Source organism: Aphelocoma coerulescens, chromosome 1A (genome assembly GCF_041296385.1).
Source record: "Aphelocoma coerulescens isolate FSJ_1873_10779 chromosome 1A, UR_Acoe_1.0, whole genome shotgun sequence".
NCBI lineage: Eukaryota > Metazoa > Chordata > Aves > Passeriformes > Corvidae > Aphelocoma > Aphelocoma coerulescens.
This window is the reverse complement of record NC_091014.1, coordinates 80,318,252-80,345,161: the sequence shown is the minus strand read 5'-3', so window position 1 is coordinate 80,345,161 and position 26,910 is coordinate 80,318,252. Positions and strand designations below refer to the sequence as shown.

The window sequence follows — 26,910 nt, the reverse complement described above, 5'->3', positions numbered from 1 at the left end:
TTCCTGCTATCTTATCTAAACCTACCATATTTCATTAAAAGCCAGTCCCCCTTGTTCTATCACTGACACATGGAATCGAGGGAAGGTCCTCATGGAAAAAAAAGTGATTAAGCTTGCCCAGACTGAGACCCATAATTATGTACCCCCCAATCTGTGTGTTGGATGACCAACCCAGAGGGGCTGCCTATGCAACAGAAAACTGAAGCTATGAGAGATCTACTTGGTGGTGTTCTTTCCCTAATAAACCATTAATGCTCCTGGTATTGTCTGGTATATCCTGTATAATTTGGCTTACAATGAAATAATTTGTTGGCTTCTTTGCTTTGCTACTTTAGATATTCCGGTTGAAGCAACTGAAATTTTAGATCCCTTGTATCATGCTGGTTTCTTAGCTGAATGATCAAATACACAGCTGAATGGAACAGAACAGCTCTCAGCAAGAGTGTAAGTAAGGCTCTGGTTTACCTCTGGCTCATTAGCAAGATTCCTTATTCACTCTACCATTGCCCTACTTCATTTCAACTACTTCATTTGTGAAGGTTGTTTTCACCAGACCTTATGAAATTATGGATTTGGTCTGACTGTTCAGTCCGGCAGCCAGTCTAGACAAGGGGTCTGTCTCAGTTAGACAGGACCAATTACCTTAGAAAGGAAATGGAAGAAGAATCCTGGCATCGTGTTTCCTAATCCCCTCACTGTCTCCCAGTCCTGCCTCTCCCACATTCCTCCTGCTTGCTCAGCTGCAGTGGTAGGTTGGGCAGTGTTCAGCACTGCTCCTGCCTCTTCTGACAGAGAAGCTCTTCTACAGCCTCCTACTGAGTTATCAGCCTTGAATGGCATCAGGCATATTTTCCCTTTCCTTCTTGGAGCCCCAAACACCTTTCAGCCACCATCCTTCCACCACCTCTCCATATAAATGTGACAAGGCTGGAGGGTGCTGAGGATAGGCCCAGTGATGTGAATTTGACAGGCAGTTGAAAATGTCTCCTTGTAGGAACTGAAGCCAGGAGTCCTACAGGATAAGTCAAAGCACTTTTAGTGCAGATCCATTCTCTTAGTATTTTTTCATTCTTCCGTCCCTCCCCTTTTTAATTTGGTTTTTTTTTTTCAATTTAAATCTCTGGGTTATAAGAACAGATAATGAATGTCTGGTAATTAGCAACCTCTCCAGGAAGCTGTGGGATGCTTGGGAGAGCCAGGCCCTGAGATAGCCTCACGGAGGCTGTGAAACCAGGCAGTGCTCTGCTGACCTTTGAAAGCTGCTCGTGGATCTGCACAGTGCTCTCCTGGCCAATGCCAGAGCTGTGAAAACAGAGAGGAAAACAGTGTGGATCAGGTGACTCAAAACCACAGCAGACACTGCTTTTGAAGCAGCACAAATCCCCAACAGAATCACACAATTAAAGGGGATTAAAGTCCTTGTCTTGTTATTGCTCGAGTCGCTGCCAAAACTTCTCTTGGCTGGTGAAGAAGAGGCTTGGCCCGGTTGGTGCTGTTAGCCACAGCTCTCCAAGGGATGCTCTTTTCTTTGAAAGCTTTGCCCGAAGTGAAAGCAGGAGGTTAATTCTGTGTGAATGCTTGGTAGTGTCCATTAGTTTGTCGGGGTGAAGCCTGAAATACTTGATGTTGATCTGTAACTCCCTTGGTCCCCTGAGTATTGCTGGGCTTGCAGACAGCCTCTTCGCATGTGATAAGGCAAGGGTTCCCTGAGCAGCTCAGGGTTGCACATCCTAGAACTAAGGACAATTGGACACCAGCGTAGCATTGTAAGAAAAAAGAAAAAAAATCAGTTTAGTTCTGTCCTTGCTCTGCTCACTGTAGGAGCCTGAGAATTTGGTTTGCTGGATATTCCACAGGTTTGGGAAGGTAACGAGTTTTTTGCTGGTTGAATTCTGCTTTGTATGAGCTAGGACGGCTGGAGGAAATTGAATTTATGTTCACGGATTGGAATTGATTTTTCTTTTCTCTTAAGGAGCTTAATTATTCAATATCCTGGGCTTTTGTCTTCTGAGCCTAGAGAGTTTAGGAGGCACCTCAATAACATAGAAAGGTTTGGTCATTTATAATCTGATGTCCATTAAGGATGAATTGAATTAATGTGTTGTGAAGTCTAATCCTATGTGGCCATCTTTGGACATACTTGCTTGTCATTTGTACTCTCCAGGCGTCTTGCAAGTCAGAGGTATGGAAACAAATAATTAAAATCACTTCACCTATTTTTAATCGTTTAAACCATGGAGGTGTTTTGATTTTTTTTTTAAACTAGCTTCTAAAGTTTTTTCTCTACAATAGACATTAAATCCACATTGAATGGGTTTTTGAGTACTAGAGGGATTTTAAGTATCACAGTAGATAGGAAAGCATGGTGAATGAAAATATGTTAAAAGCCATTCTCTAGGCAATCTCCCTTCTCTTAATGGCAGGACAATTCTGAAGATCAAGTCTCTATACCTGCAGAGAGTTCACTTTACTCCTCTGAGCTATCAATTTGCCTTCAGCAGGACTCACAGTGGATTTCAGCTTAAGTGTGCTTTCAGGAAACCACTGAAAGGGGCAAGTAAAAGAGCCCTTGTTGGCAATTCTGAACTATAAGAAAGCTTCAAATGGATGCTTACAGGAATCGACTTGTTGATTACCCACTGAAAACATAGGGAATAATTTTTAAATAATTTATTTTCTTTATCTTCCTCTATGCCCTTGTTCTGTGGCCCAGGAATTAATCACACGGTATTTGGAAACGACAAGGAAAAATCTATTCTGATATCTCTTGTATCGTTAGCCTTGTTAAAAATAATAAGAGAGAGCATATGCTCTTTCATTTTAAAAGAGTCTGAACTGTGTCTGCTGTGAACATTATTCAGCAGTCCCTGGAGAAATTTCTGAGTCAGCCAGAATCCCTTCAGGGTCTCCTGTTGCAACACAGTCTATCAGCACTTTCCCAAATAGAAGCCAATGCCTTTTAAGTACAATCCAGCTTTTCACTGGAGTAGAAATGAACAATGCATCTCCTTTTTTTTGAAAATAATTGTATTTTTTTAAGATTTGTGTTTCCCTATAGAGTGACCAGGATACAGTAAAACACTGAATGAAAATATACAGATGTAAAACAGACACAGACTGTAAACATCAATGCTGCGATGACAGCTGCACGATCTAACACATCTTTACTTTGTACATTAGCAGAACAGGCTGTCTAAGTGAGTTTTTCTCTGTAGCCACACCAGGATAATGAATTTGTGTTTATTCTCAGGAAATGGTATTCCGTTTGGATACCCAGAACCTGGAGTCTGGCAGGTTGAAATGCCGTTCGATCCCCAGCAGCCGTTTGCTTCAGTGCTGGCAGGTAAGGAGCCACCAGAGCCGGGTGCTTCCCTCGGACCTGCGATGGCTCAGGATGCGAGCCCGGGGGCTCAGCAGATGTCACCGCTGGAGCTCCTCTGGCGCTGGTCGTGTTTCCAGTGCTGGTCTGTGCTCTCAGAGCTGGGGAAGCCTTCAGGCTGCAGACAGCACAGAGCTGGAAGGGCAGCCGTGCAAACAGAAGCATTAGAATGCCTGTAAAGCCTCTGTCAGCTGGGCAGGAAGGCAGTTTCATCCTCACCCAGTCATTGCTCCTTTAAGAGGACAACAAAAAAACCTGCAGGGACAGGGAGTGATTGAAGCCCTTTTGGGCCTCTTTCTGCAATTATCAATATGTTCTGCCCTTTGAAGTCTGCTGACATGCACTATTTCCATAACTACGTTTCTGAGGTTTCTATTTACTCGAGTAGCCACTTCTGAAGCTGGGAGCCGAGGAACAGGACAGTGCGCTCTGCCTGCTGCGTGCATCGCAGCACTGTGTGGTCTGACATTTGGGGCCGAGGAATGTCAGCTTGAGTGATTTAAAACCACTCTAAGAGCTACTTCTGTCATGGTTTGGTTCATAGCTTTGGACAATTCTCATTTAACTTGTCTGTCAAGCATATGAATACAAGATGAGAGTGAAGCACCATGACGTTTTCATTTACAGCCAGAGAGCAGTGATGACAATGCTTTGAAGTATCGGTCACTCTGTGTTATAAAAAGAATATGACTAATGTTCAGTCTTTATTCTCAGATAATAAGATAGATGATTTGTGATTCTGACCCTACAGATGGGGCAGGACTTCCTTTATTAAAAACAATAGATTAAAGCCTGTGCTTATTCTTCTCAGAGACCCCTAGTACTCTTTAATGACTGTGAAGTCTATTTTTAAAATGGGAATCCAGAAACTTTAACTTTTTTTTTTTTTTAATGCAAGCAGTAGAACTCTGTGATTTATTGCAGCATTTCCTAATTTCAGTAGCATTCTAGTGCTTTGACTGTTCTATTAAATCTTGTGAAATGAAGAAGCTGCTCTCCTTTAGCTACCTAAGACATGAACTTTGCTACGTAACAATTTTTTGCTCTAGATAAAATTAAGGGTCAGGGTATTCTAGTATCCCTTTTTTGATTGTGCCTGGTGTCAAGTGCTTCACAATAATGTACAAGGAGCACTGTAAAGAGTTACAGGCCTGACCAGAGAATGTGTTTCTGCTCTATCTTTGGATGCTAACCTTATTCCCAAATGAACGAGGAGAGCAGTACAGTTCATGCATAAGATGCTGCCCTGGAGCTCAGGTGAGATCATTTCCCATCTCTGCCACTGATGAGCAGAGTAACCTTGGTGTGTCACTTCTCTCTGTCTACCGCCAAATGGCAGTAAAGATTACTTGTATCCTTCAGAGAACACTTTTTATTCAGTTATACATTTATGAGCTAAGTAATATCTAACTGTATTTTCACTCATATATGTAAGTTAATGCAGCTGAGTAATTTTCATTCTTTGTAGAAATAGGTCATCTGAGTACTACATGACATATCACTTCAAGTAAATCCCACAGATAAATTGGAAAAACTAGTCCTTTTGACTGAAGAATCACCTGCTGATCATCCATCCTCTATTACAAATTACCACTCACCAAAACTGTTCAGGACGTAGCAGGAACTTGGAATGAGAGATACCAAACACTGAGAGAAGTGCTGAAAGTGCCTTGTCAGCAGAGCCTAAGCAAGGATGGAGAATTTCTGTTGGCCCTTCAGATGCATCGATCACCGAGTGCCTGTCAGTTGGCAAACACCAATTACCCTGCCCATTCCTCATTATGACAAATACCTTTCAGAACGCACTATTGCCCAATAATCTGTCTTGTTGTACAGTGATAGTTTGTAATTAAACTTCTTGTTCCCTGGAGGGCCCTAGTTTTGGCTTCCTAAGAGAGAAAGTGCAATGTGATAGATGTATCGCTTTTTTTCACTTCAGACGAATGGAACAAATGTCCAGATTTGCCCGAATGACTGCCAAAATGCAATCTTTAAAAATTCAAAACAAAACAAAAAAACTAGCAGTTTGTTTATTTGAAGGAATTCTGCCAGTATTTGGAAGCAACATAGATGCAAGAACAAATGGTTATTTAATTATTTTAAAGCACTAGTATTGTATTTATTGGCCTATTGTTTGTCCTAAATTCAGCTGTTTCCATGATGTTTAGTCTTCTTAATACAAAACGTAAATTCACAGTTAATATCCTGAGGATTTTTAAAACCCTGGGCTAGGGACGGGCACAGGGACAACGTAAGGGGGGGCTGGGCTACCGCTGGGCCCGCAGGGGCTGGAGGGGGCGGCGGGAACACCGGGGCTACCGGCGGAGCCGCCCCGCTGGGACAAGCGGTGGAGCCGCGGGCGCTGCCTGAGGGCCGGGACAGGCGGGACCTCGGGCTCAGGAGCGGCGCTGCAGCTGCGAGCGGCGCCACAGGAGCCTGGGCTTGGGGGGGGCAGGCGGCAATGGAGGGGGCGATGCTTCCAGGGGTCCCAGCCCTTCTCTTTCTTGTTTCCCCTTTGCGCCTTTCCTTGGGTCTCTGACAGCTTTAAAATTCTTATCCCTTAGACCCTATGTTTCCCACCCAGCATGAAGCGTACTTGCTTTCTTCTGCGTTAACGAGTTCTTTTGAATTTATAAATACTCGTATTAGCGGTGATGGCGCCCGCCCGCGGAGTGATCCGCCAGGAGGGACTATTTGTGATGCGGTCCTGCCCGCGGAGGGATCACCGGTGATGCGGCCCCACGCGGAGTGATCCGCCAGGAGGGACTATTTGTGATGCGATCCTGCCCGCGGAGGGATCAGCGCTGGTGCCGCTCCAACCGCGCGGCCGTGAAAAACGAGCTTCACTCTTTGTAGAATTTGAAGGAAAGTTGAAGAAAAGGGACAGTTTAATGAAAGTTTAATAAAATCAGGAGACAGCAGCAAAAACGCCGCTACGGCCGGGTGCTTCGCAGAGAGACAAAGGCGCACCTTTACAGCCAAAAGAGCCTCTTTAACACCGAGCTCCCTCTGCCGGCTCCCAATCCCAGCCCGCGCTCCCGGGCAGGGTTTCTTTCGGACCAGGGCTGCGTTTCCATCCTCCGCTCTGGGAGTCACCAGGTGCGTTAGGAACGAGCCGATCCCGCTCTCTGAGACACAAGGGCTCGCTCCAGGAGACTGTTCCTGTTCCTCTGTTCCAGCCGCTCTGCTCTCCCCAAAGCACCATTTCCTCGGAGCTCCTCTGAAACTGCATTTCAATGGACCGAGGGCTCCAGAAGCTGCAGAGTCGTGCAATGGGGTTTTTTTGGGAAGCGACCTTAAGCTCTTGCAGTTCCACCTCTGTCATGAGAATTTCAGGGCTCTAAGACTCACAGAACGATTTGGGCTTGGAAGGACCTTAAAGCTCATCCAGTGCCACCGCTGCCACGGGCAGGGACACTTCCCACTGTCCCAGGCTGCTCCAGCCCCAATGTCCAGCCTGGCCCTGAGCACTGCCAGGGATCCAGGGGCAGCCACAGCTGCTCTGGGCGAACTCTGCTGGGGTCTCCCCCACCTCCCAGCCAGGAATTCCCAATTCCCAATCTCCCATCCATCGCTGCCCTCTGGCACTGGGAAGCCATTCCCTGTGTCCTGTCCCTCCGTCCCTTGGAAATCCTTTCTCTATCTTTTCCTGCGGCCCCTTCAGGCACTGGGCGGCCCCCGCTGGGTCACCCCGAAGCTGCTCCTCTGCCGGCCTGTCCCGGGGTGTCCGGTGTGTCCCTGTGTGTCCCGGTGCGTCCCGGTCTGTCCCGGGGTGTCCCGGTGTTTCCCGGTCTGCCCCGCTGTTCCCCGTGTCGCTCCGCGCGCGCTGCGCCACGTGACTCTCCCACCGCCCCGCGGGGAGGGGGGGCCTGACCCACGCCACGCCCCCTGCGCGCGCGCTCCGCCGGGGTCACGTGGTTCCCCGCGCGTCACGTGATCGGGGCGGCGGCGGCGGCGCGGGAGCCGCCGGGAAGCGCCAGGCGGGACCGGGCCGGGATCGGGCCCAGCGCAGCCGCGGCCCTGCCCGAGCCCTGCGAGCCGCCAGCCCGCCATGGACCGCCGGGACCTTTCCGGATCGGCCGCCCGCTTGGCAGCCGCCCCCCCCTCCCTCCGCCGGGCCCGCCCCGCGCCCCCCCCGGCGCTCCGTGACTCGCCGGCGGCTCCGCGGCTCCTCCGTCGTTCGCCGGTGGCGGCAGCCAAGAGATGGTGCGGGCCCAGCGGAGCGACCAGCGCAGGTGAGCGCGGCCGGGCCTGGCCTCCCGCCGGCACCGGGGCAGCGCCGGGGCCGCGCCGTCCCCGCCCCGGGCACTCCCGGCACCCCCTGGGCGGCACCGGCGGGCCCGAGGGCGGCATCGGCCGCTCCAGGCGCAGCTCCCGCCGGGACCCGCGGCTTTCCCCGCGCTCGCGCCCCGCTGTGGGGGACACCCCGGGAGGGCGGGGGTCCCTCCCCGGGCAGCGCAACCCGGGGCATTCCCTGGAACGGGGACTCGGGGCGGGCTCGGGGCCGGCGGGGCCGCTGCGCTGCCCTCCCCGCTGATGGGTTGAATGGTGTTCCGCTCATTGGCTTTGTCAGGGCTTTGTTCCTTCCCCTTTGCTCTCCCGGTTTGCGGCCGGAGCCGCTCCGGGATGGAGCGGGCCAGCACCGGCACGGGCTGCGGGGCTCTGGGGGCGGCCGGCGGCTCTGGGCGGCTCCGCGGGGCTGCCGTGCTCGGGGAATTGGCTTCCGCCGGCTGCTGCCGAAGGTCAGCGAGGGAAGAGTCGCGGGTCCGGACACAATCCCGTCCGGACTGAGTGGGTGGCTCTTACGTAAAGCCTCATCCTTGGGGGGGGTTGTGTTGGACTTTGTAAAAGAGCAGTCGCTTAACGTTCCTGGGCTCTGGGCTGACTTTTTTCCTTTTTTGCCATTTTTCAATGAACAAACCAAAGCGAGAAAGTGTTGAGAGGTGTAAGCCGGGTATCGGTGCATTCAGTGCTGTGCCTGTGATTCTCTTCTGGAGATGAGCAAGTGGTTCACTGGATTCTGGGGGAGAACTGAGTGCTTCTGCCCAAAGCTCGCTCACAGCCTGGGCAGATGCTGTACAGTGGAAAGGGAAAAGGGGCAGGTGTGGGACCCACTGTCCCCCCGGCTCATCTCTTGCCTTATGACGGCCTTGTTTGGTCATTTTCTCAGGAGTGCCGGTGCTTTGAAGCATTCCCACGTTCCCAGTGCTGGCAGCCAGGCACCCACCTGCCCCTGTGGGACTGCCCAGGCCCTTCCTCAGTGCCACTCTTTGGAACGAGCTGGTTCTGCTGGGGCCTGTGTGTTTATTTGTCACCTGGGCTCCCTCCCAGCTACTGAACTCCTCTCAGGTGTATTCCTAGTTGCTGACATTCCTTTAAAACTACCGAATTCTTCTCTCAGGTCCCTGGCAAACGGGGCTTTGCAGCCTGGGGGAGTTATTGCAAAACGGGGTCTAGTGAAGTGCTCTGCAGGAGTGGTTGTGCACCTGAGTGGTCATTTAATTGTCTCCTCTAATGAGGGAAACGTGATTAAATGATGCCTTTTCCTGGCCTTAAAATCAAGAGTCATACACGGTTCGAAGGGGAAAAGGGATTTTACCTTGGTATTTATTTTAAGGATCCTTAGGTGCACACGTCCAGGTCATATGCATCGAGATGCACCCCGCCGAGTCTCTGTGTCCCCCCCTCTCCCCCAACATTAGGTGTAACATTATAGGTGTTACTAATTAGCATATCTATCAAAGATTCCCCAATGAGAGGCTCAAGTGAGCCCCCCTCCCCAAGGAACCTTCCCCTGGATGGTTCTATCTTGGTTTACAGAATGTGTTCTGGAGAGGACCGTGGGGTCTGGGGCACACTGATCCCTAGCTACGAAGCTTCTAAAATGTTGAGTCTCTCAGCTTGACAAACAAGTCCAAGAATGTAGGCAAAAAGCACTAGGAATACAGAATTTGTAAAAAGGTACAACAGGGGTATAAAAGAAAAGGCAAAAATCCTCATGGCACCACTAGCAATCTTGTGCCCGTTGCTGGGCAGTTTCAGCTCGTGTCTGTGCTATGTCATGGGTGTCTGTGTTCTGTAGTTTGTGTCCATCCTCTCCTGTGTCACAGGCCTTTGTTACATCTCGGTGCTTTATGGGCCTCGCTCTGGGCCGTAGCGGCAGCGGGGGTCTCTGCTCGCGTGCTTTCCCAGATCGGGCTCATTCCGGCATCTTTACAGTTTTGCTTTTGGAGACCAGGAGAAGTACACAAGATGTTCTCCTCCATCTTCCTTCTCACTTTTGGTAGTATCTTTTCTTTCATGGGCCATGGACTTCTCTATGAAGCGTATTAGACCCTCCTCACTGTGGTAGTTCCATAGGTTCCATTGCCTCAAAGCATATCGGGTCTAGAATTTATCTTCTGGAGAGTTATCTCAAGTCCTCGTGTCATCTTTGCTTCTATTTGGTGTGCTTACACTTGGAGCTGCCCTGCCCTGGCACGTAGAGTCGTGGCTGGGTCGAACAGTTGTAAAACTTTGTGGTTCATCTCTTGGCTGTGGGGTTTTGTGTAGAAAACTTATGGGCCTGGTGTATGGGGATAACTCCGAGCTGTCAGCTACTTGTAGACTGTCTCATGTTGTCTTGCAGGTCCCCGAGGCCGATTCTGATCCCTGCAGTCACCGATGCTACCGCTTTTCCCAGAATCTACCCTTCCACGTCAGGGAGCAGCAGTTGGAAGATGTGTTGAAGCGTCTTCATCGGTGGAGTGTTGTGAGTAAGGGCTGCAGTCAGTGTGTAAGCTGAAGAAGGGTGTCTGTCTGTGAGAGTGTGTGTCTGTCTGTGTCTGCGTGTGTCAGTCTGTGAGAGCGTGTGTGACTGGTTCTAACCTTGTGTGTGGGATTTTTGCCTTCCAGTTTTTTCAACTGATTTTTAACTTTATAATAAGAAAACAGCCAGCTGTGAGGTTTTTTTTCCCCCATCTGGGTTTTGTTTTTCCTTGGTCCCGTCCTGTCTGCGAGGTGATGTTCATCGCCAAGGTTTGGGTGCAGCCAAACAAACAGCCTCCCTAACAGGGTGGAGAGTACCCAGTGGAGGTTAGGAATACAGGGAAAAGGTGCACCAGCCCTCATACCACCCCTGACAGCACCATTTTCCCCCCACCAGCAGCACAGTGCAGCAACCCTGGAACCCTCACTGCAGCAGAGCTCAGTAACCCTGGTGCTGGGATAACCCTGGAACCCTCAGAGGAGGACAAGCCCCACACCAAAAAGTTAGGGATGACAGCTGCAGGCTGGAGAGTGACAGGTACGGGTTGAGGGCTGGGGCGTGTAGAGCAGGAGTGAGGGGTTCCAGGCAGCAATAGCAGTGAGGGGTATAAAGTAGAGGGGGTTAAAGGTTAGGGGATAAAGGGACAAAAGTCAGGGCATAGGTTGGGGGGTCAGGGAATCAAAGGTGAAAGTCCAGGGGTCGAAGGTCAAGGTGGTCAATGTCAAAGCACAGAGGTCACATGTAGAAGGTTGGGGCAAAGGTCACAGGGCTCAGGGGGGTCAAAGGTCCTGGGGTCAGGTGTCATGGGTCAAAAGGCAAGGGTCAAAGGGCTCAGGTTGGGGGGGGTCAAAGGGCAGGGCTCAAGGTGTAAAGGTGGATGGTCAGGGGTCAGGGATCAAAGGTCAAGTTGTCAAGGAATGGGTCGAGGGGTCAAAGGTCAGGGGGGGTAAAAGGTCAAGGCTCAGGCTCAGGATTAGAGGTTTCAGCATGATTTTCCATGGTGGTTCCCAGTGTGGGGACACGGGGTGTGGGGTCAGTGGCGCCGGGGGCAGGCAGGAGCCCCATGGGCAGTGGCCGGCAGCGGCGGGGACGTCTCCGTCCGGGTCGCGCCCCTCCACTCCCAGCAGAAGCCCCCCTGCGCTGTGCGGTGCCCGGCCGCACTCCTTGCCCTCCCTGCCGCTGCCTTCCCGCACTCCCACCGCACCCCCTGCTCCCCTCCAGCCCAGGGAAATGCAGGAAAACACAAAATCATCGAGGTGGAACAGTCACCGGAGCTGCCCGAGCCATCCCCCCGCCTGAAGGCGGCAGCTGCCCAGAGCCGGGAGCACCCAGCAGGATGCAGCTCCTCTTTCCCAGGAGCTAGAGGCAGGGTTTCCCAGGCAGGGGGAGCAGGGAGAATTTCAGCTCCCAGCAGCTCTCTGTGAGTGCTGGATGGACTCTGGGCTGAGCCAGGTGGGAGGTGTGGGTGGTGTTCATGTCCTCAGGAGCTGCTCGAATCCACCTTAAACTCCTGGAGTGGTCTGTGCTGGGAAGAACCTTACAGACCATCCTGTTCAGCCCCTTGCCATGGTCAGGGACACCTTCCTGGGATGTCTGTGCCAGAGTGGTGGAATGGGCAGGACTTTTTCCCTGAGCCCAATCCCGGGCAATACTGGGGTTCCCATGGGAAGAAGCCTGTGAGCTGCATTTCCGGAGCTGGGAGCCTCCATGCCTGGGAGTGTTCCCAGTACCGCTCTTTGGTTTTTTCCATAACTGGGCATGATGTTTCTCCCCAGAGCAAGGTGGTTTTCCCTGGATTGTTGGGGTTACACACTGGCTGTTTGACAGCTCTGTTGTCTCTTTGTCCTGAATGGAAGAGCGAGGAACGGGAGATGCTCCCAACTGTCACAGGGATGTGGGAACAGCCCAGTTCCAGTGAGGAATGTGATGCCCAGCTTGTGGCGTGTGCCCTGAGATGGTCTTTCCTGTTGTTTTGTCCTTAGAGCCTGTTGGAGTGCTGGCCTGGATTTGGGAGGAGCCAAGTAGCCTGGAGCAGTGAGGTTTTTCCTGTCAGAAATCCATGCTGGGGATGTTTTCCCTGGCTGTCCCAAGGGGAAGGAACAGCTCTGGAGTTTTTGCAGCCACAGGCTGGGGATGCATCCCCTGAAAACCAGTTCAGGATCGTTCATCTGACTCTGTCCCTGACCTGTGGCTTCCAGGGAGCCTTCTGGTCTTCTGGATATTCCCAGGAGAGGATATTCCACCACCTGACTTTTAAGCCAGGAATTGCAAACCCAGTAAGTCAGTCACATTCTATGGGAGCTGCCCCAATGGTGGGATGGCAGAGGGCACAGCCCACACTGCTGTTTGGGACATTCCCAGCTGGAACGGGAGCCAGCTGGGCATTTTGGAGCGCTGAGGCCACAAGGGCAGCCTTGAGTGGCATTCCCAGGCAATGCTGAGGCATCCCATGCCTGTGGCACGTGGCAACACATGCCTGATGTGGAGCAGAGAGAGGAAGGGAGAAATTCTGAGTTGATGGGAGGAATGGAATTGGGCTTTCCAGAATGGAATTGGTATAGGTGCTGATGGTATCATGGAATCATGGGGTGGCTTGGAAGGGACACAAAGACCCTCTGGGCTCTGTTTTCCCATCCCATGGCAAAGAACACATCCAAAACTGCCTCCTCACCCTCATGGAATGGCAATGGGTGTTGGGAGCTCTGGCAGGAGCACCTGGAGACCAGGTAAGAATAGCAATGGGATTGTTTTGGCTGCTGCTGGATGTGGTTTTCTCTTTTCAGGATGTTCCTCTGATCGATGTTTTCACAGTAGCTTGCTAGGCCTCATTTGAGGATAATTCCAAGAATTTGGAAGTAGTTGGAAAAGAGTGAGGACAAAAGGTGAACCTGATCCATTTCTAGTAATTCTGAACTTCTCTTGCAGCACCATTCTGGGGGAAAGCTGGTTAAAGGATAAAGATGCAGAGGAACAAGTGTTGTCAACCCCCCTGCCTCCCTGACAGAGCAAAGCTTTCTGCAATCCCAGTAAATCTCTTGGAGAAACTGTGGGATCACAAGGTTTCCTAGGAAAGGAAAACTAAGGACAGAGATGAGGAAAGAGGCTTCCAATTAATAATGATTTGATGGAGGTAGGAATGATTCTTGTATGTTTGATGCACCCCTTTTTATTCCTGGGATAATTTTAAATGATTTCTTTAAAAACTCATTTTGATTTGGGAATTCAAATTAGAGAGGAAGCGATGCAAAATAAATGCAGGGAGAGATCACAGAATCATCCTGGAATGGCAGAATAGTTTGGGTGGGAAGGGACCTTAAGGATCACCTCATTCCATCCACAGGGTGCTCCAAGCCCCGGCCAGCCTGGCCTCAAACACTTCCAGGGATGGGGCAACCACGATTTCCCTGGGTTTCCGAGCACAAGAGGAAATTTCCAGCAGGAAGTGAGGGGTTTCCTTTGCTCTGCCTGGCCCTAGCAGGGCTTTGGGAGGCAGAGGGTGTGGGAACAGGAGCTTTGTCCACTGCCTTGGGGGAGTCTCTGATGTCCCAAAACCCAGCCGAGCAAGTGGTTGTGGTTTAACATCCCGTTCAAAGGAGATGCCAGGCCAGGAACGGGAATGGACTGCAGAGCAGGGATGGTGCCCAGCAGAGGGGTGACCGTCCAGGGGGTCCCAGCAGTCCATCCCTGCTGGCCAGGTTTGGGATGAGCAGGTTGGTGACTGTCCCTGTGCTTGCTCTGCAGGATGAGGAAGCCAGGCCTGCTGAGGAGGAAGATGAGGAGGTGTGGGAGGATGGAGACAGCGGCCACCAAAGGCTGCGGAAGGCACAGGTCCAGGTAGGAGACGTTGCCTCCCGAGGAGAGGGACTTGTCTGTCCCGTTGGAATTTGGGGCGTGAGGCCAGTGGAACAAAGGGTTTGATTCCATTTTCTTACTCGGGTTTTCACGTGCCTTAAGAGAGCTTTGTGAAAATGTCATTATCCCTGATTGAATCTCTGCAAAACAGGGATTGAAGCTTTCAGAAGGGGCCCAACCCTGCCTGCACGTATCCAAGTGCAGCCCCCACTCCCTGTTTTTGTGTACAGCTGGGATGAGACCTCAGCTGCTGCTACTTGCCCACTCACAAGTTGTGTAGCTCAGAGCCTCAGCCATGAAGGGCCAGGCTGTGTTTAAAACAGCCCAAGGTACCAGAGAGCTGAAGTAATTTCCTAGCAGGTAACTTGACTTGGAAGCTGCATTCTAAAATTTGTCCACATTTAATTTATGTCCCACGTGGAGACACCTAAAGAAGCAGAGGTGGGGTGTTCCTAAGAAAAGAACATCTAAATTCTTTGGTGGTAGAGGACTTAAAATTAAAGTCTGAGTGGAGGTGCCTTTAGGACACTTCCATTCCAGTATCTGAATGGAATTTACATGAAGTATCCAAATCCTGACAAGCTTGTATGAACTCCAAAGCCTCTGCAAGTGTTTTACAGCCAGGGAAGGAGGTAAGAGTCTGGAGTCTCTTCCCAAAACCTGGCTGCTGGTTTGTTTGGCCAGGCATAGGAATAATTGTGTATTCCCTGGGGCTGTCCTTATGGGGAGAGGTTTACTTATGTGCCCTGGGTTTATTCAGTGCCTCTTCAAAGTGATGGAAACTGATTTCATTGAAATGCCAGGGGTGCCAAATGTTTTCCCCAGCCCGAGCTCGGAGCCAGCCCAGTGGGAAGTGGTTTAATGGCCATTTTCCCACTCCCTCGGGGCAGCAGCACTGGAGCACTCGCACCCAACCGTGCCCGAGGTGCCGAGTACTGGCAGGAGGCAAAGCCGGGGACGGGGCAGTAGGAGCTTGCAGTGCTCCTGGAATCGCAGAGCTGGAGCTGTGGGTTAGAACTCCCAGGAGCTGCTGCCTCACTCAAACCTCGTTTCAAGCTCCGCATCCCTCCTGCTCCCTTGGAATGATTGTTGCTTCTGTTGTTGCTCTTTCCCGATACATGATGATTATTATTGTAAATTCCCACTCCATTTCTTCCATAGCCCTTTGCTTCCCAGAGGTGGTGCTTTAGGCAAGCCCCTCCAGCCTGGGAAGGTGCTTTTGGCTCCGCACTCATTCCCAGTCCCCATGAGCAGCTGGACCTGTGCTGCCCCAGCAGGTGCCTTTCCTTCCTTCCTTCCCTGCTGCACTTTGGCTTTTCAAGGGCTCTCTGGGGGGCTGAGGGAGAAGTTCTTTGTCATTCCAGGGCAGCATAAGCCCTGATCCCACTAAAAGCAGGAGGAATCATTTCATCCTTGTTTTTGGATACACCTTTAGTGTTTTCTCTCTTTTGCTGACACTGTGTGGTGAAGCAGCAGCTCCCTGGAATAATTTTTATTTGTAAAACAGTGAATTCCCTGCTGGAATCCCAGTCACAGCCCCCCAGATCAATGTGCAGTTTAAGGCCTTACACCCTGACCAGGACAAGTTCCTGTCCTTAGACATGGAAAACAGGGGAGAACTCAGACTGGATTGGAGCCAGCATCCAGAATGGGGAAAGTGAGGCAGCGTGCTTGGAGAAGGCTGGGGCTGGTACAGGGGGTGTTCCCCGTTGGATGACACCCGTGTGGAGCCGATCCTTCTCTTCCTTTGTCCAAAGTCCGATGGCAAAGGAGTGAAGAACCCACAAGTGGGGCCTGGAAGGAAAACAGTTCTGTTAAAATTAGGCAAAGAATGCACTATGTAAAAATGGACATCCTTTTTATGTGTGAAAGAAAGTAGGGGAAAAATGTTGAAAAAGAGTTCTTTTATTTGGTGCCACCTCTCATTTTTTTATGGATAAAGCCCTCTAGTGAGCAATCAGAACAGGAGTGGGAAAGCCAGGAGCCTTTGACTTCCACAGTGAACTTAATTTCCATGCTTAATTTTAACAATTTCCTCTCTCTCTCAGGACAGGAAAACCCACTTAACTTGTCCCATCTTTGCCAAAAGCTTTGGTGTTTGAGCAGCCAAACCCAAGGAGCTCTGGCCCCACCAGCCTGTACTGGAGGGCCCCTGGTCCTGCCCGTGGTGTGGGATGAATCCCCAGTTGTCCCCAGAGGGGGCTGCCCTGGTCCCTGCAGTGCCCAGCACCTGAGACAGAGAGAGCCCTGTCCAAAGGGGCCTTTGGCACCTTGTCAGGAATGTGGCAGCAGCCCCAGGAGCAGGCTGGAGGTGAGAACTGGGGCTGTGTTTGAGCCTGAGCAGGTCAGCTCAGTGTTTACCTGTGGGGGGAGCTTGGCCCCACACTCTGAGTTGAAGCGGGATCAGGGTGACAGATGCTGCATTTTGGGCACCCTGAGAGTTTCTCTCCCCCCTGGAGCTTTCCTGCAGGGATGGGGCAGGGCAGGGAGCAGAATTAACCCTGCACCTCCCGTGGACACTGCTGGCCTTTGTCTCTCTGTTGTGCCATCAGCCTGTGGGAATTTGCTGCTGCCGCTGCCACCCCACCTGGGGGCTGCGTGCTCCTGGCAGCCCTTCCCAGCCCCACACCCGAGCTCCAGCGGTGCCTCCGGGCTGTGTTGGGAGCGTTTGCTGGGAATGGGCCTCATCCCTGGAGTATCCTTTCCTTCCAGAGTGGATGGACAGAGCTGCTGGGCTTGTCAGCTTCAGAGTTTGATTGCAAAAGTCACTGCAGGGAAGAATGACAAGGAGGTTTGTCAGAGTGGTGCTGTCAGACCCCACCTGCCAGTCTGTGCTTTGGGTTGGAGGTTGTTGTGTATTGGCCCTGCAGGCAAGGAATGTCCCCTTCCCACCTCAGCCCAGCAGCTCCCAAGGGCTCTTCCTGGAGTACTTATTCTTTGCTTCCCTTTGGGCTAACTTAATCTCCACCCTTCCATGAGCAATTCCTTGGCTTCTCCTGGAGAAAACCCCACGGCAGAGGCAGTCTGCAAAGGAGCCCAGAGCTGTGCTTGGAGCAGAGAGTGCTGAGAGCTGCGGGTGCCTCTGCTGCCCCAGGCTGGCAATATCCCCATGGAACAGACTGGGCAAATGGGATTAGAGGGAGCACAAGTCCCTTCAGGGAAGGGGTTTTCTCCTGTGCACATCAGGCACGGGGCAGGAAGGGAACTTTGGAAATCAGCTGATTTCCCCCAGAAAGCATCACTCACATCAGCATGGATGACATGACCTGTGCCCACCGCTCACCATGCACCCGGCCAGAATCAAGAGCAAAGGTTGGTTTGGGTGTGAGCACTTGAAATAACTTGGAAAGAGAAGCAATCACCTTTTGCTGCTTCTTTCTTTCTTTCTTTCAGATGCTGGGATTGCCTCTGGGCACGTGTGCTGAGCTCTCCCTGCAGGGAACCGTCAGGCCTTAACAGCTGTGAGGTTGTGTTCTTCTCAGTGGGGAACTGGAAATAATTATTAATTAATTAATTGCAGAAATGTCTTCTGAACCTTTCCCCTTTCCTGGTAGATCTTCTCTCTCTGCCTCTGAATTTACAGCTGTTCCCTGGTGTCATTGGCCCTGCCTGAATTCCTTGCAGCTCCTCACTGGGAAAACCTGGGGTGACTGAGAGGGGACACAAGAATTGTTTGTGTAGGAAAATGGGAGGGGATGTCGAGGGGAGCGAGGTGGCATTTTTGAGGGAAAAGCTGAGGTGATGTTTAGGAGAGAGAATGCACATTTTTGGGGCAGAAAAGAGTTAATATTGTAGAGGAAGGAAAATTTGGGGGGTAAAACTTGATGTAACCTGTAGGGGACAGAATGAATATTTTGGCATAGGCATAGAGGAGTAGACAAATAAGGAAAATTTTGGAGGCAAAGCGTGACAAAATCTCAAGAGCAGAGAATGATCACTTGGAGGGAAAAATGAGGTGATGAGTACTGAGCATGTGGGGAAAATCTGAGCTAATCTCTAGGGGAGAGCATGAACACACTGAGGTAACATGAGGGAATCAGTTGTGGGCAAGTAGGGAAACTTGTGTAAAAAGAACATTAAATAAGCTGTAGAAAGAACATGTTGAGGTAAAAATGAGGTCATCAGTAGTAGATGGAAAACTTTGGTGGTAAATCTTGATAGAAGCTATGTGGTAGAAAGTAAATAAATATTGAAGGAAGAAGAGGGAATCAGTAGTGGACAGGTAGGGGAATTTTGGGGGGGTAAAACTTGAAATAATCTAGAGGTTGAGAATGAATATTTTGAGGTAAAAATGAGGTAATAAGTTGTGGACAGTTAAGGAAAATTTTGGGGGTCAAACTTGAGGTAATCTCTAGGGAGAGTATGACACACTGACATAAACTGAGGCAGTCACTGGGGCTAGGCAAGGAAATTTGGGGTGTAAAACGTGGGAAGATCTGTAGGGCAGAGAATGAACATATTGAGGAAGCAATGAGGTGACCAGTAGTCAAGAGGAGGTAGAATTTGGGGGGCAAACCCTGAGGTAATTATGGAGGAACAGTAAGTGTTTTTGAGAAAAAATCGGACCTAATTTGTAGGGGACAGAATGAACATTTTGGGGATAAGACAGACAGAACTTGCGTGGTTTTGGTTTTACAATCTGGTCAGTATACAGGGGACAAAATAGACATTTTGGTCATAAAATCCTAGTTAATCTGTAGAAGAAAGAACTCCTATTTTGAGGTAAAAAGGAGGTGATCAGAATTGGGCAGGTAGGGAAAATTGAGGGGGTAAAATGTGAGGTCATCTCTAGGAGAGAGCAGGAGCATCCTGAGGTAAACTGAGGGAATTGCTGTGGACAGGTGGGTAAATCTGGGGGGTAAAACTTGAGGGAATCTCCATGGTAGAAAAGGAGTATTTTGAAGTAAAAATGAAGTACTCCGTGGTGGAGAGGTACAGAAAATGTCGGGGGTAGAATCTGAGGTGATCTGTAGCAGAGAGAATGCACTTGATGGGGTAAACTGAGGTTTTATGGCCAGGTAGGGAAGTTCTGAGGGGTAAAAATTGAAAGTGTCTGTAGGGTAAAGAATGAGAATATTGAGGTGGAAATGAGGAAAGAGGTAGTGGACAGGTGGGGAAAGTTTTGGGGGCAAATCTTGTGGTAATCTCCAGAGCAGAGAAAGAATGCTTCCTTGTAAAAAATGAGGAACTCAGAAGGAGACAGATGGGGACATTTTGGGGGTAAAGTCTCAGATCATCTCAAGGTGAGGGAAGGACTATTTGGAGGTGAACTCAGGACTCACTGTGTCCTCCTTCCTTGGCAGCAGCTGGCAGGGAAGGGAGAAGAGGCCTCAGGCTGGAGAGGGGCAGGAGAAAGGCACTGTGGGCAAAGGGACCTCCCTGGCATCCCCAGGGCACCTGTGGGGAACAGAGTGGACACTTTGGGAGCAAAGGGAGGTGAGTGGATTGTCCCTTTGGGGGATGCTGGGATTTAAATCATTCTATCCATTTGCCTGCTGACATTTCCCAGCCCAGGGGCTTTGGCTGCCAGGGCAGCACAAAGATTGTTCCCTGTGTGGTGCCCAGATTTGGGGTTAGGCTTTGCTAGTTCACATGAATTCTACCCAAAGCCCTGAATTGCCACTGGAATAGCCTCCTAGTGCCTCCTGGAGCATGGATATTCCCATGCAGAGCTGCCTATTTAACAGCAGGTGTCAGGAAGCAGCAGAGCTTCCAGGGAAGCTCAGCAGGGTCAGGGCAAGGACAACTTCATGTTCCATAGAATTTGCTGTTTGTAACCCTCATCCCCCAGCCCCCCCCACCATGTCCCTGGGGCACCTGACAGAGTTCCCTGGAATTCAGCTGCCTGCACCCCCCGAGCTCGGGCTCGGGTGATATTTGGAAGCAGGAGAAGGCGCTGGCCGGACGCGCTCCCAGCCCGTGCTGAGGCAGCCCCTGTGCCCCCGGGAGGACTTCTCTCCCTGCAGGAGCAATTTCATTGCAGAGCCTCTGGAAGTTCTTTTCCCTCAGGAAAGGGATGCACATCCCTGCCTTCAGGGCACCTGCAGTGTGAGCCACCTGTGAAAGCTTTCCATCAGTTGTGCAGTTCCAGCTGGTTCCCCAAAAACTGCCAACTCAATCCAAAGAGATTTCTCTGCCTCTGACCTTTCATTTGAAGGCATCTCTGAGGGCATTGCTTGGCATTTCATTGCTGTGGGGGAAGCTTGCCTTGGCTTTAACGCTGCTGAGGGATGATGTCCTCAGGCTGGAAGGGAAGGCATTTTGGGTGGCTGGGACATAGCTGGCAGGTGTGTGGGAGGTCGGCAGCGGGAATTGCTGTCTGAGCCCCTCTGCAAACAGCCCGTGCCGACATTCCCCGGTGCCAGCTGTTCCTTGGGGTATTTTTGGGGCGTCAGTGGGGTCTGTCGGGGCCGAAGCATCTCCGGGTGCCTGTTCAGAGCAGCCCCTGGCCGAGGGGCCGCCCTTTATCCATGTCCATCCCAGCGCTGCCCAGGCAGCCCGGTGCCCGTTCCCGGGATGTGTGTTTGGCATGCTGTGTGCCACAGGCAGGACACTGCAGGCACAGCTCCTCTCTGCAAATCCAAAGCACAAGAGCTGCTGGTTCCCTTCCTGGGGCTGCCGGCCTTCTCCCTCCCCCCGTTCCCTGCCAGCTGGGACACACAGAAGGAGCACCAAGGAACACTCCTGGCAATGAGCAGGAGTCACTGAGAGCTCTGTGCAGCTCTGGGCCACAAAAGCTGCCTCAGCCGCCACTGTGATTTTGGCCTGTGAACACTCACCTGCGGGAAATGCCCCTCTGCAGGCAGGAGCAGCTCTGACACTCTCCAGAACTTTGGCCATGGAGCAAGTGAACCCTCAGGACTTGCCTTGCTTCTTTCTCCCTGGAAAGGGACGTGGAATGAGCACCTTGACAGCTGTTGGGGAAATCCTGGAAAGGGCAGGAAATCAGGGCTATGGGAAGAGTTTTGTGCTGTCCCCCAAGCGATCACCTGTGGTGTTCCATGATCAGGTGCTGGCCATGGAGCTCTGCCCTGTAGCCATGGCAGGGGCTGGGGTGTAAAGCAGCATTAGCATAAAAGAAGGAGCTGTATTTGTAAAGGAATTACCTTGCTGGCACTTGGCATTGCCATGCCAGGCAGGACATTGGCAGGAGCTGAGATTGGCTTGGTTGGAGCAGGGTGCTGAGAATGGCCAGGTGTGGGTTCAAGGCCCAGATGAGGCATTCACATAAGGGTTCGACTTGGTGCTCCTTGTGTATCCATTCCCACTCAGGAGATGCTGTGCTCTGGAAATAAAGAAGAAACAGTTTCCACTGGACTTTCAAAGCCAGAGGTTTTTGCACTGGAGAGTGCAAGGCGCAGAGAAAGTGGGGGGGGGGGGGAAGGAGAGCATCAGGTACCGGCTGAGCGGCCCGAGCCCCGGCCCCAGAGCGGGCGCAGTCAGAGCAGAAGCGGCAGCAGCGGACTCGGCGCCAGCGCCCGGCCCGGGGGAGCGGCTCCTCCCGGCCGCGGCGCTGCAGCCGCGCTCGCTGGGCGGGGGCGCGGCGGGCGGGAGGCCCCCGGGGGAGCGGCCCCGGGGCGGGGGGAGGCGGGCGCTGCTCTGCGCAGGGGGTGCGGCGGCCTCGGCAGCGCCGGGGCTGGGGGAGCTGCGCGTCCCCGCGGGGGCTGCGGGCGGGCCCGGGCCGGGAGCGCCGCCGCTCCGGTTCCGCCCCACGGGGCGGGCGGCGCTGCGGGAGCGGCGGCCTCTGGGGGTGCCGGGGCCAGCACGGGCGGTCCCCGTGCCCCGCCCGCTTCCAGGCGCGATCCAGCGCCTGCTCCGGGGAAGCGCCGCCCGCCCGGCACGGCCCCGGCTCCCCGCGGCCGCGGCGGGACCGTAGCCGGAGCTCCGGCGGGACCGCAGCCCCGCGCTGGCCGCAGCCGGAGCGGCAGCGCCGGGCTCGGCCCCAGCGCCAATCCCGGAGCGGCTCTTAACCAGCCGCGGCGATCCCGATCCCTAATGCCATCCCCAATCCCACCTCAGTTCTCCGAGCCCGGGAGCCACACCCCGCCCGCCGAGGGACAAGCGGCTCGGCCCGGGACCCCCAGCAGACACCGACAGGACTCGGACCCGAATCCCCGGACCCCGTTCCCGGTCCCACCTCAGCGCCTCGGGCTCGGCGCAGCGCCGGGAGCAGCCCCCGGGGCCGGGCTCCGCACAGCGCTCCGAACGACGGTCCCGCCGCAGCCCGGGACGAGCAGAATGAGCATCCAGCGCACAAAGCGGAGCGGGCGCGGATCCGCCGGCATTTACAGGCGCGGGCGGGGCGGGGCGGGGCCGGCACAGGTGTGAAGGGCGGGGTCCGCACAGGTGCGCGGGGCCCCAGAGCGGCTGCGCGGGGCGGGGCCGAGAGGATTTAAGCCTCGGGAATCGGCCCCGCCGCCATTTGCGCGCTCGGTGCTCGGTGGGAGAGGTTGCGGCCGGACCGGGTTCTGTATCTCTATATATCTCTGTGTCTCTGTATTTCTTTTTCTTTATATTTGTGTTTGCTTCTCTTCTTCTAACCCTCTCTGTTCTTCCCCCTCTGCCTCCCCTCCCCCACCCCCTACACCCCCCCCCCCCAACCCCCCCCCCCCTCTCCCCCCTAGCCCTCCCCTCCCTCCCCCCCGGCCCGGTCCCCCCCCATCCCCCCTCCCTTTCCCCCTACACGCCTCAACCCTGCCCTACCCCTCCATCCCCCCCCCCCTCCTCCACCGTTCCTCCCCCCCCCCATCCCGCGTCCCCCCTGCCCCCTCACCCTGCTCCCCTTCCCCTCCCAATTTCCCCCACCTGCCCTCAATCCTCCCCCTCTGTCTCCCACCTTTCCTTCCACCTCCCCGTGTTCCTCTTCCCGCTTTCCCCCTCTGCACCTTGACCCCCCCCACCTGTGCTCCGTCCTCGTCCTCCCCCCCCTCCTTTCCTGTCCCCCCACCCCGCCTCTCCCTGCACACCCCGAACCCTCCACCTGCCCTCCTTCTTTGACCCCCTCTGCTCCCTTATTCCCGTCCTCTGTCCCGTCTTTCTCCCGCAGCCGCGGGGCTCGGGGCGCCGGAGAATAAAGCCCAGAGGGCCGGAGCCCGGCGCCCCGGCCCTCGCTGGAGCCCCACACGGGGCCGGACCCGCTCGGCGGGTCCCCTGTGCAAACAAGAACACCGCCGGGGCTCCGGCTTTCCACACACACACTGGGGATCCCCTCCTCAGGAGGGGGTCCCGGGAGGGGGGTGGGTTTCAGGGAGGGGGGTGTGTTGGGGTAGGGTGGGCCCCCTCCACCGGAGGAGGGGGTCCCGGGGGGGGGGGTGGGCCCCCTCCGGAGGAGGGGGTCCCGGGGAGGGGTGGGTGGGGTGGGCACCCTCCGGAGGAGGGGGTCCCGGGAGGGGGTCAGGGTGGGCCCCCTCCGGAGGAGGGGGTCCGGGGGAGGGGGGTGGGGCGGAGGGGGGGCTTTCCCCCCCTCCAGTCCCCGCCCCCTCTCCCGGACCCCCTCCTCCGGACGGGGCTCCCCCCGGCCCCCTCCCCGGGACCCCCTCCTCCGGACCGGGGCCCCGGGGGGGAGGGAGGGGGGGGCGGGTGGGGTGGGGGGGCTCGACGGGAGGAGCTGTTGGTTTGGCCTGTGGTCTCTATGTCTGTTCATGCTGCAGAGTGACGTGACCCCCTCTGCTTCCCCCCCACCCCACCCGCCCCCCTCCCTCCCCCCCGGGGCCCCGTCCAGAGGAGGGGGCCCCGGGGAGGGGGCCTGGGGGAGCCCCGTCCGGAGGAGGGGGTCCGGGAGAGGGGGCGGGGACTGGAGGGGGGAAAGTCCCCCCTCCGCCCCACCCCCCTCCCCCGGACCCCCTCCTCCGGAGGGGGCCCACCCTGACCCCCTCCCGGGACCCCCTCCTCCGGAGGGGGCCCACCCCCCCCACCCCCCCCCTCGGGACCCCCTCCTCCGGAGGGGGCCCACCCCCCCCCACCCCCCCCCCTCGGGACCCCCTCCTCCGGAGGGGGCCCACCCCAACCCACCACCCTCCCCGAAACCCACCCACCCCCCCTCGGGACCCCCTCCTCCGGAGGGGGCCCACCCCAACCCACCACCCTCCCTGAAACCCACCCCCCCCTCCCGGGACCCCCTCCTGAGGAGGGGATCCCCAGTGTGTGTGTGGAAAGCCGGAGCCCCGGCGGTGTTCTTGTTTGCACAGGGGACCCGCCGAGCGGGTCCGGCCCCGTGTGGGGCTCCAGCGAGGGCAGGGGCGCCGGGCTCCGGCCCTCTGGGCTTTATTCTCCGGCGCCCCGAGCCCCGCGGCTGCGGGAGAAAGACGGGACAGAGGACGGGAATAAGGGAGCAGAGGGGGTCAAAGAAGGAGGGCAGGTGGGGGGTTCGGGGTGTGCAGGGAGAGGCGGGGTGGGGGGACAGGAAAGGAGGGGGGGGAGGACGAGGACGGAGCACAGGTGGGGGGGGGTCAAGGTGCAGAGGGGGAAAGCGGGAACAGGAACACGGGGAGGTGGAAGGAATGAGATAGGGTAGGGAGAGGAGTCGGGGTGCGTTGGGGAGAACGAGGGGGGAAGGGAAAGGCCGGGTGAGGGCGAGGGATGATGGTCAGAGGAGGGGGAGAAGGGGAAGAGAGGGGAGTCGGGTTGGGGAGCGGGGTACGGAGAGGGGAGAAAGGAGGGCTGGGGGACAAAGGAGGGCTGGGGGGGTCGGGGATGCGCAGGGGAGCAGGGAGAGAGGGTGGGGGGCGCTGGGGAGAGGGCAGGAGGGGGGCTGGGAGGGAAAGGGAGGGTGTGGGGGAGAGAAAGAACTGGGGGGGTAGGAAAGAGGTGATAAGCGGGGGAAGAAGGAGGAGGATAGGGGCAGGAGAAAGAGGGGGAGGAAAGAGGGGGAGCCCGGCCCGGCGGCAGCCTCACCGACTTCTGAGCGCGCAAATGGCGGCGGGGGCGATTTCCGGGCCTTAAATCCCCTCGGCCCCGCCCCGCGCAGCCGCGCTGGGGCCCCGCGCACCTGTGCGGACCCCGCCCCGCGCACCTGAGCCGGATTAGGGGCCGCCCCTGAAGCCGCGCCCCCGGCCCCGCCCGGGACCGCCCCAGAGCCCCGGCCCCGCCCAGCCCCGGAGCCCGCCCTGCCCGGCACGGGGGCGGCTCCATCGCTCGGGGCCCCGCCTCTCTCTCCCGGGCCGGGCCCGCCCCGCGCACCGGGGCCGCTCCCGGGACCGGGGCTCCGGGTCCTGCCGGCGGCCGCTGCGGGTCCCGGGCGGCGCCGCCTCTTCCCCGGCGGGATTGGGGCTGGCATCGGGACCGGGAGGAGCCGCTCCGGGACGGGCGCTGGGGCCGAGCCCGGCGCTGCCGCTCCTGCTCCGGCCGGCTCTCCGCGGGGAGCCGGGGCTGTGCCAGCGCCCGGGCAGCCCCGGGATCCCGAGCCGGGCCCGACGCGCCGGGCCGGGCTCCGCTCAGCCCTGAGCCCCTCCCGGAGCCCGCCTTGGGCCCCACGACGCGGCCCCGGGCTCTGCCGCCAGCCCCGGACGCGGCGCTGAGTCGCTGCTCCCGAGCTCTGCGTGAGGCCGGGGAGCCCGGCTTCGGGCTGTGCCTAAGGCAGGACTCGGAGCTCAGAGACACAGACTCGCCCTAGCCCGAAGAGCCCGCTTTGAGCATCAAAACACGGCATTTAGGCTTTAATTCAGGTCCAGCAAAACGCAGCACTTCAGTTTCTCTTTGTGAGCCCAAACACACAGGACTCATTCTCTTCCTCAAGCCCTGAAAACAGGATTTAGTCACTGTTTCTGAGTCCCAGCTCTGGCCATACCAGCCTGCTCTCAGGACTCTTTAGATAGAGAAATGCTGTTAGCAAGGGTTCTCTTGCTATTTTCTAAGTCTGTGAGAGACTTCTCTCTCTCACAGAAGAGGTGGCAGGGAATGTAAACAACCAAACCACCACCTGCAACCTTGAAAAGTCTTGATAATGGTACAGTAGAAAAATATTTTGAGAGTGGATGTTTTAGGATTTTAGCCAATCACCCCCAAGGGGAGGCTGATCGTTTGTCCAATTAGACTATGAAGAAAAAAGTCTATAATAGAGTTTGTAAAATAATTAAATAAATGAATCTTGCTGCACAATTCCTGCCTGCTGGATCTTCTCTCCTCCTCCTCCTCCCTGCGGCTGCGGGACACAGTGATATACCCTAGGGCCTCGGCCTGCGGTAATAGGACTCCACAATGCAGGATTTAGTCTCTGCTTTTAAGCTCTGCACCTGCTTTTGAGCCCCCGAAACGCAGCACTGGGTCTCTTTTTGTGAGCCCAAAACCGCTCCTGTCCCTCGGGTTCGGAGCCCCCAGAAGTGCCCGGGGCCACAGCTGGACCCCAGCTGGGCACCAGCAGCTGCTCCCTCACCCCCCGTGGGATGGGGAAGAGACCAGAGACAAAATTCCAGCTCAGAACAGTTTAAGAATGGAAACCAAGACAAATACAATCATTTGAGATTAATGACAACACATAATAACAGTGAGAGCAACAAGAGCAGTGGTAACAATAATGAACAGGAGAGGGAGAAAAACCCCTCCACACCCCCCTCCCTTTAACATTATAAATCCAAAATTTAATCCAGAGCACCAGAATCTCCCACTGTGGGGGATTTCCATATTCCTGTTACTTTCTCTGTGTTCTGTCCTGGGGATTTGTGGACTGAGGGAGGCACTGGCTGCTCCTCTGGGCAAGGGGAAGGCCCCTGTGCTATTCCCATGAAGAGAACACCTGGAATTACTGCCCTGGGAGCCCAGTCCGGTCCTTCCAGTGACTGGGGGGCACCCAGAGGGTCTTTACATGAAATGAAAATGACATCCTGGTCCAGTGCATTGACAGCAGGATTGGACACTCCTGGCCAAGGTGACCAGTCCGTGGGAATCGCACCGGTGACCATCCAGGGGGGATTTTAAGTTGGATTCTTGCAGATTT

At 55.0% G+C, this 26,910-nt stretch overlaps 1 protein-coding gene and 2 long non-coding RNA genes across 9 annotated transcripts in view; 2 read left to right on the top strand and 1 right to left on the bottom strand.

Annotated features, from left to right (window-relative positions):
- LOC138104440 (semaphorin-3D-like) overlaps window positions 1-5,580 on the top strand; it is a 36,349-nt gene extending 30,769 nt beyond the window's left edge. For 4 of the 6 annotated variants that reach the window (XR_011148080.1, XR_011148081.1, XR_011148082.1 and 1 more), the window contains 2 exons: window positions 336-444; window positions 3,251-5,580. Coding sequence is in view for 2 of the 6 variants with exons in the window: in XM_069003731.1 (XP_068859832.1) it covers window positions 3,251-3,547 (297 nt within the window). In the remaining 4 variants the exon portion in view is untranslated. The remainder of the gene's footprint in view (window positions 1-335; window positions 445-3,250) is intronic. The other 2 variants (XM_069003732.1, XM_069003731.1) reach the window with 2 other exon arrangements.
- Window positions 5,581-7,284: 1,704 nt separating this feature from the next.
- Window positions 7,285-12,448, top strand: LOC138104438 (uncharacterized). Its single transcript, XR_011148074.1, has 3 exons — window positions 7,285-7,614; window positions 10,008-10,134; window positions 12,110-12,448. It is a non-coding gene; the product is annotated as an uncharacterized lncRNA (long non-coding RNA).
- A 3,594-nt stretch (window positions 12,449-16,042) lies between these two features.
- On the bottom strand, window positions 16,043-22,499 carry LOC138104437 (uncharacterized). Of its 2 annotated transcripts, none has more exons than XR_011148072.1 (3): window positions 22,117-22,499; window positions 17,342-21,264; window positions 16,043-16,747 (listed from the first exon to the last, which is right to left on the bottom strand). It is a non-coding gene; the product is annotated as an uncharacterized lncRNA (long non-coding RNA). The 2 variants fall into 2 exon arrangements; XR_011148073.1 differs by lacking the exon at window positions 22,117-22,499 and adding an exon at window positions 21,379-21,397.
- Window positions 22,500-26,910: the final 4,411 nt, after the last annotated feature.